General features: G+C 33.5%; 1 protein-coding gene across 5 annotated transcripts in view; it reads left to right on the top strand.

Moving 5' to 3' along the window:
* The window catches only part of FXR1 (FMR1 autosomal homolog 1), a 58,331-nt gene extending 49,638 nt beyond the window's left edge, over positions 1 to 8,693 (top strand). For 2 of the 5 annotated variants that reach the window (XM_004745072.3, XM_004745074.3), the window contains 5 exons: positions 316 to 519; positions 2,267 to 2,467; positions 3,186 to 3,266; positions 6,757 to 6,848; positions 7,627 to 8,693. In XM_004745072.3, coding sequence (XP_004745129.1) covers positions 316 to 519; positions 2,267 to 2,467; positions 3,186 to 3,266; positions 6,757 to 6,848; positions 7,627 to 7,797 — 749 coding nt within the window. In that variant the 3' untranslated portion in view covers positions 7,798 to 8,693. The remainder of the gene's footprint in view (positions 1 to 315; positions 520 to 2,266; positions 2,468 to 3,185; positions 3,267 to 6,756; positions 6,849 to 7,626) is intronic. The other 3 variants (XM_004745073.3, XM_004745075.3, XM_004745076.3) reach the window with 2 other exon arrangements.

The raw sequence follows: 8,693 nt of genomic DNA on the forward strand, positions 1-8,693 counted from the left end.
TTCCCATACTAACTGCATTTGCATATTATATATGTAAAGTTTTGTGTGTTTTCTGTAATACTGTATTGGCTCTGTTTCTGCACATCCAAACCAATTTTTAATTTTCCACTAGTAGATTCTGTATTACTAATGCAGTATTAACATGTAATTGTTTCTTAGTAAATTTCAGACTCAATTTTTATTTAGCTTTCTTTGAATCAGCCAATTATGGTTATTAAAATAATGATTTGTAGGAAATAATTTTAGAAAATGTCACTCCTCTTTTTCCCTTTAAAAAAAATTGGAATCTAATTGGCCTATGTTCTCTTTCCCAAGGTACAAACTCTGAGCTGTCTAACCCCTCTGAAACAGAATCTGAGCGTAAAGATGAGCTGAGTGATTGGTCATTGGCAGGAGAAGATGATCGGGAGAGCCGACATCAGCGTGACAGCAGGAGACGCCCAGGAGGAAGAGGGAGAAGTGTTTCAGGGGGTCGAGGTCGTGGTGGACCACGTGGTGGCAAATCCTCCATCAGTTCTGGTAGTTTTTTATATACTATGTCAGCATCCTTACTTTGTAAACAGTATAACTTTATGCAAGCTAATTCATTTCCCAAGGCCACCCATTTTGGGAAGTGTCTTCTCGTTGAGGAAAGTCATGGAGCATATGGCAAGAAAGGAGAAACTAGGGTGTTTCTTAGTGAAGGTTTAGCTAGAATATTCAGGTCAGAGAAATTTTGGTTGATTCTCTCTTTTGAATAGTCTAAGATTTCTTTCTCTAATTTTGGGGGGCTTATGTAATTAGAGTGTGTTTCTTCCCTAGAGTATTTGGGTTATATATTTGTTTGCCAGACCAACCCAGAAAATTCTAATGCACAGAAAGATCTAAGTAACTTTACATACTTAATATTGAAAATTAACTTAGAGGAATTTTTGCTTTACTATGTACTATTTTGGGAACAGGAAAAATTGTGAAATTAAAAATTTTTTTTAACTATTTGAGGAATTGAGCTGTCTAGAAGGCTGTTTAGAAGACTGAAAACTGAGGTGCATAAGCAACTTTTACAGGAGTTGAGAGAATGTTTTTCTTAGTATAATGGTTTAGAGGGAAGAATTGTCAGCAATATGTGCAATAGATTATATCAGATACAACCTTTACATATTTTTTTTATATACCACTTTAAGGGAAACCACTCTTAATGTTATCACGTATGCCCTATTAAAGTTTATATAGTATTTTAAATGTTGTAGAACATACATATATATAATTAAATGTACACCAGACTTGTGTACAAACTACAAAAAACTTGGAACAAATCACAAAAACTTAGGGGCTTTTAAAAAGGTACTCTAGTTCCAGTGATATTCTTTAAGCCCTAAGTTTAGTTGGTAGGCATTTAGGGAAATACTTTCTATATTTTACTACATTACATTGCTATTTCCGGGGTTTATAAAATTGTAGTATGCTGAATTTCACAATAAATGTACTTTACCTAGTGCTTATGATTAATGGATAAACTTAGTGTCTTTTGCAAAGATGCTAGCTTGCTAGCTGTTACCAAAGGAAACTTAGAAAGGAAAAATCGTGATTAGGTGAATTTCTTCTGTAATTTGATTGGTGGAGGCAATAAATGCACATAGGTAAGATGGGTATTTTTTTTCTTATGAATTATATCTTAAAACTTCCCCTTTTCCACCCTCACCCCACCTTACCCCACCTTCACTCTTTTGTTTCTGGAGATGGGAGTACTGGTCGACATTCATTTCTCTATTTTCTTATCAGTTAGAATTTGAACCTTTTTTTTTTTTTTTTTTTTAAAGTTTGCTTTTTTGTGTAGACTTGTTTTGATTGCTTCGGTTCATTAACATTGAACATAACATAACAAGCAGCGACACGTTGAACTCCATAAAGGAGACAAAGTTCAATATTTCTCTTCACTTTCATTTCTCTAGCCTCTGGGCAGGATTACCTAAGAATGCGAATATCAAAAGTAGCATATAATAATACACGTATTTCCTAATACATTTTCAAAACAAGTCCAAGAAATGGTAGGAAGCTGAGGGTATTTGTTCATCTTCTGCTTTAATTTTCATTGCCATTAAAGTTCTTCATATTTGTTATTTTCCAGGGAAAATAGTGATACAGAAAACATTTATTTGAATACAGAATATAGGGGGAGAATTAAAGTTTCTTTATCATTAATAGATATTGTTCAATATAGATCAAAACATTGCTAATGACTGCAGCTCTCTTAAACAAATATTTCTTGCCTCTGACATGCATATAGTGCTCAAAGATCCAGACAGCAATCCATACAGCTTACTTGATAATACAGAATCTGATCAGACTGCAGACACTGATGCCAGCGAATCTCATCACAGTACTAACCGTCGTAGGCGGTCTCGTAGACGAAGGACTGATGAAGATGCTGTTCTCATGGATGGGATGACTGAATCTGATACAGCTTCAGTTAATGAAAATGGGCTAGGTATGTAAGCACTTAGGGAAAAGATACATTATTGTATAATATCAATGTATGATGCTTTTTTCAAAAAAAAAAAAAACGTAATGCAATTCGCATATTGAATTTTTCTTAGTATTTACTTCAACAAAGATAGATAGCTTTGTGTCTGTCTGAAGTGTCTAGTTCTTAGATTTGTATAGCTAAATTGGAAATCAGAAGGGTTTATTAAAGTGCCCTTTGATGCTATTAACTAAGTATGGATATTCAAACTGCAAGGCACTTAATACTCTTATTATTCCTAAACCAAAATTGGGCTTTCAGCTTGCCTCTTTAAAATTTATTATAAATGACACTAGTGAAGGTATGTATAATGAGTAGACATTAACTTCCAAAGGGCTAAAATGTTAATTTTGCTAAAAAAAAAAAAAAAAAAAACCAAAAAAACCTGAATTGTATTGGAAAGGAAGACTTTATTCCTGAATGATGGTAATTGTTGACTTTGTTCAATTAAGAGTTTAAAACCCTCTTAATTTCCAGATGATAGTTCCATTTTTAATCTATTTGAAATGCTTAAAACTACAAAATTATCTTCCTGTCAGTAATGCATGTTTTATCTTCCCTGTTTAATTAGAAAGTTCTCTTTCCCCATTCTTAAATGTTTGAAGGGAAGAAGTTTTTTTTTGTTTGTTTGTTTTGCTTTTGTTTTTGTCAGAATAGTTCATGGTAAACTTTGCAATTACAGATGATAGTGAAAAAAAACCCCAGCGACGCAATCGTAGCCGCAGGCGTCGTTTCAGGGGTCAGGCAGAAGATAGACAGCCAGGTAACTTGAGTGGACCTGTTGACAACACCAGGTCACAAGCATGAAAAAAATGTCATGTGTCTGCTTTCTAAATATATTACACTTAACATGTACACATGTGTGCATATACATTCAAGATGTGCATTGCATAAATTGTTTTACTCAACTAATAAGACTACTTCTCTTAAGAAAATGCATTCTTCCTTCACTCCGTAAATGTTTTAGTAACCTAATTGAACTAATGTTGTGTCTTAATTTTTTTTTTACATGGAAATACTGTTGCGAAGACCATTATTTTGTCCACTTGGCAGATTCTGCATACTTGAGTTTGGGGCTGCCATCCCAGGGACTTTCTTGTAGATTGTGATTGAGGTTGATTGGCAAAACGGGGCAACTTTTGCATGGTGCCGCTTAGTATATCTGAATTCAGCACCTCATTTTTGTGGGCATTGTAATACCCACAGTTTGAAAAAAAGTATAAATGAGAAAAATACTTGAAAGTGTCTTTTTTCTAATAAGAGGAATGCATGTTATGTTTTGTTTGTTTATTGTAGTGTGATGCCTTTTCCCTTACACCTACTAACTATTCAAATTAATAGTACTTATTTATTAGTTTTAGAATGTTTAAGTAGTCATAATTTTTCGTAACTTCAAAGAAACTTTGTTTGCTGTGTCTATATTATTTTGAACATTATTCCATTTCCTGTATACAGAGAATCACGTGTATATTCACAATGAAGAAATTGTGTGCACCAAAAATAAACCCCTTTTAAACTAATCAATTTCTGCATTCTTTCCAAAGCAAATTCTTGAATGTGTTTTCCCCAAATAAAGAATGTAAATTCAAGTATCTTTAATATTTTAAGTTTAGTGGTTGTAGAGACATTTGGGAAATGGGTTTAAAGGTGTTCCCATTCTTGAAGAAAACTTCATGTTTTAAAGATAGTTGTAAATTTAAAAGGAATTAAATACTGTCAAAAATAGCAAGTTTCCAGAAAATGTTTCTTACTGTTTTCCCTTCTCTTCCCTCTCTCTATAGTGTTAGAAATATCTTTGGATCAAGAGGTCATATTTACACTGTTTAAAGTTGGCATGGCAGTGAATACTGCTGAACTTTATAAATAAGAAAGTTCAGACTATCGTTTGGGGCTTAACATAGGGTAAAGAACAACATAATTTTGTTAACTAGGTGGATGGTGGTTTATTACCAAGTCAATGGACATAAAAAACATAGTGGTGTTAAAGAAGAGGCAGAGAGATTTCTGTGTGATATTAAGTGAAACTTGAGTAATTTGGAGTATCCAATAATTTGATGATTTGTTCCATACTTAAATTTATTCCTGTTCTACTCTGTTTTTGGAATTGTTGCTTCTCCTGTTCAGAAATCCTTGTCTTCTTGCCTGCCTTCCCTGTCCTTCCCCTAAAAGCCCCCTAAGATAGCATTGATGGAACAGGTGCATTATTTTCTCCTTGCTGCTGTCAGTACTTCTAGAAAAGTAGCCTCATCTAAAAATATGAACATTCCCTTATATACACAATCATTTCATTTGTTCTCATTTGCTCAAAATTTTTTGTTGACTTTAGTGTAAATTAAGCAGTGAATATTCTTTATTATACTTAGAAAGTGACTATATACACTTGTGTCCAGTTAATTTAGTTGGGCCCCTTAGGAAATTCAGTAGTCCAAATTTTGCTGCACAGATTACTGTATTTTTTTCCTAGGAATTGTATTATATTAATCTTTAATGCCCTTTCAAGTGGCTTGTTATTATAAGGACTGGCTGTAAACAGGCTTTGAGTCACCTTAGTTTGTTTCTGGTTGTACCTCCCTTCATGGCAGAGGGGTGCTGTAATTTTTTACCTTGCCAGCTAAGTGCCTCTTAATTTAGTTGATAACCATGTCAAAGTATATTATGCTGTGCATGTACATAGTGGATGAAGGGTTCTAAGAATTGTCACATACTCAAATTTAGCAATAAATTTGTGCAGCATGGTTTCCAAGTAGCTGAGTTCTTCAGGTGTCACTGAGGGCTGAAGTATAGAAACAATTAATTCATTAAGGTGCTCCCCAAACTAGAAATCATTTCTAGGATGATTTTGCTACCATGTATGTAGACATAATAATGAAATGGATTTGATAGTATTCCTCTTCCCAGTTTTGGAAACTATTACTAAATGTATTTGTGAATTAACTGGATTTATGTGAAGATTTTTATTTTAAAGCTCTAAATTACAATTTGGAAGAAAAGAGGCAGTTTTAGACAGGATACATCTTTATTTGGTGCTATTTCTTATAAATGATTTGTATTCTGAATTAAGTGGTTTCTTTGAAATTTAAGATTCATTTAGTCTCAGAAAATTTTGGATCTTATAAAAGCAGTATGTTAATTCGTGGTCACAAAAAATGAATTGTAAATACCATCCTGCTTCTTTATCAAAATTATTTATTTTCATATAATTTGAACCTGATGGACCATTTCTCCCCTAGTGACTTTTAATAAATACTTTAAAATTTACTTGAGTTTTCATTCTTTACATTAACTTGCTCTCATCCCATAAATTAAAATAAATGATATTTCATATAATGAGAGATTTTCCTCCAGTCTCTGGTAGAATTCTTTGAAAGAGAGCGATTATTTTGATTTTTCTCCAAATTATGAATTCTAAATTTTAAGTCCTAAAGGGAAAAGATTGAGGTGTAAAGTGAGGCCAGAGTACTGTAGAACAGAGATGTTGCACTTGGGTTGACAGAAGAGTGTTAGCTTGCTTAGTCTCACTATTGCCATCTATGTCCTTGCAAACACACATAACACTTCAGTCAGTCCCCTGAAAGATTGTCAAAGCAGGGAAGAGGTGGTTACTGAATTAATGGTGGCACTTTTCCCACCAGGATCATTGTCCACATTTTTAGGGTGGTGGTCTGCCATCTTCAGTTGGCTTGTAGCTTTTTGTTTTGGATCATTCAGAAGGGTTTCTACTGTGGAATGTGAAAAAGGAACCATGAAATCCCACACTTGGATAGCTTACTTAGGCTTTAAAACAAAAAACAAAAACAATATATTTGAGTAAATCAGATCTGATGAAAATTTCAAATCGAAGTATATATATATAGCACACCATGATTTGCACCAGATATGTCCCTTTTTTTTTCCCCCACTGAGAATTGCAAACACTGGGCTTAGAATGCTGCATTTCCTATTCCTGGTTGTGGATTTCTGTATCAAACTTTATCCCACAACTGTAGAGTCAGTCAGAAGCAATGGCTGGATTTCTGTGAAAGTAGACTTAAATCTAGGCTGCTTTGGATCTCCAGCTTGGAATTTTCTGTTGTCAGCACTAAATCACACATATTTTTCAAGTTTTGTTTTTGGTTGGAGGTGGTACCCAGCTTAAAATTTTGAAATTGGGTTACCCACCATCAGTTTATCTTAAAAGTAAAATTACTCTTTATCCATAAATAAACTTTAGAAATATTTTTCAACACCTGTAATTTTTTTCTCATCTTCAACAGTCACAGTTGCAGATTATATTTCTAGAGCTGAGTCTCAGAGCAGACAAAGAAACCTCCCAAGGGAAACTTTGGCTAAAAACAAGAAAGAAATGGTAAGGAGAATTTAACCTGTAGGTTTTTGCTTTTTGGGTTTTTTTGTTTTGTTTTGTTTTGGTATGGTTTAGCTTTATTTTTACTTTTTAACTGATTGTGTGATCGATCACTTGTTTCCCCAACTAGACAAATAATATTTTATTTATTTATTTATTTATTTTTTTTGGACAAATAATACTTTAAAGACTACTCTTGATTTTGTTCTTGGCGCCAGGTAACTGAAGATATGCATGCTTGAGCCTGGAATACTTTTCATTTAAAATTCCAAATAGCTTTTGTAAAATTCAGTTTACCCAAAGATATTGGGCATGGAGACTGTTGGCTTAATTTGGGGAGCAGTAGGCTATATATACCTCTTCTCAGTGATGGATGTAGACCTTTTAAGTTTCAATTCTTTAAATGCTTTAAGGGATTTGAAATGTAAATGAGTTTCAAAAAAAAAAGGTGAGTAAAATAGGTGTTTATTTGCTTGGGGTGTATTAACTTTATGTCTTTTACATGGTGAGCTTTCCAGTGGTTAAAATTAGGTTCAATTTTCAGTAAACAAATAGATTATTCTGTAATTTAGCACTGCCGGGTACTAGAGAGAAGTTGAAAGACCAAAGAGGTGGAATACATTGGTATATGTTTTGAAAATTTAACATTTTAATTCTTTGATCCAATGTGGTTATGAAACTAAAATAATTTATTAGCTAATTAATGTTTATATAGCTGTTTTCCTCCTCAGCTGTAGATTTCATTTATAAAGAAGTTGAAAAAGTTGTCTCCCTTTGGCAGGCAAAAGATGTGATTGAAGAGCATGGTCCTTCAGAAAAGGCAATAAATGGCCCAACTAGTGCTTCTGGCGATGAAATTTCTAAGCTACAGCGTACTCCAGGAGAAGAAAAGATTAATACCTTAAAAGAAGAAAACACTCAAGAAGCAGCAGTCCTGAATGGTGTTTCATAAACTGAAGAAGTTCCTAGTTTACAGTTCTTTTACATTACATTTTACAATAGTGCTTGTACAAGCTTGCCAAAGATAGAATATGGATCGCCAGTCTTTACATCGCACTTTCAGTTCCTCCATTTGGAATTCAGAAAGGGGAGGGATCCTGAAGATATCATATGTTAAACATACTTTGACACCTACTGTGTTATAAAATATATCATCAGATGTGCCTTGAGAATAGTATATGTAACATTAAAAAAAAGTTGCTGGCTATAGGAAATGTTATTTTGTTTTCCAAATATGGCAGAGATGGGGGGAGGTGGGAGGGATGGGATCCCTAACGTAATATTCTTTATGAAAGCATTAGCTGCTTTTGTTACATTTTTAATAATATGCAACCACTTCTTCACCTGAGGAAAACTAGAATGAAATGCAGTCTAAAATATTTTGCACTGAATTGTAATTTCTCCATTAGTTTAGTCTGGAAACTGGTCTGTTTTAATGTGTTTTTTAAATGCTGTATGTGGAGGAAAATCTGCAGACCACTGGAATACATTTGTTAAATTCTCATCTGCAGGGACACTGGGTGATATTGGCAGTGACTGTTCTACATTGAGGCTTTGTTTGGTTTATTTATTAAAGTGTACAGTATTTAAAAATCAAACATAGCTTTAGTTAAAACACTAAGCTGAATTAGTCATGTCCATTTCAGACATAACCTGAACTACTGAAAAGATCAATTTCCAGGAGGTTTATTCTGTATAGAAGTACATGTTAGTCTTCAGTAGAGTATCTTTTCCTTTTTTCTCTTTTTCTTTACTCTCTCTCTCTCTCTCTTTTTTTTTTTTTGATTTTGGTTGTTTGATGTGCAATATGTTTTTGTATGCAGGTAGTAAATAAACTTTGATCTTCCA

The sequence above is a fragment of the Mustela putorius genome, unplaced genomic scaffold (assembly GCF_011764305.1).
Source record: "Mustela putorius furo isolate JIRA1106 unplaced genomic scaffold, ASM1176430v1.1 tig00003834_pilon_pilon_pilon, whole genome shotgun sequence".
Classification (NCBI taxonomy): Eukaryota; Metazoa; Chordata; class Mammalia; order Carnivora; family Mustelidae; genus Mustela; species Mustela putorius.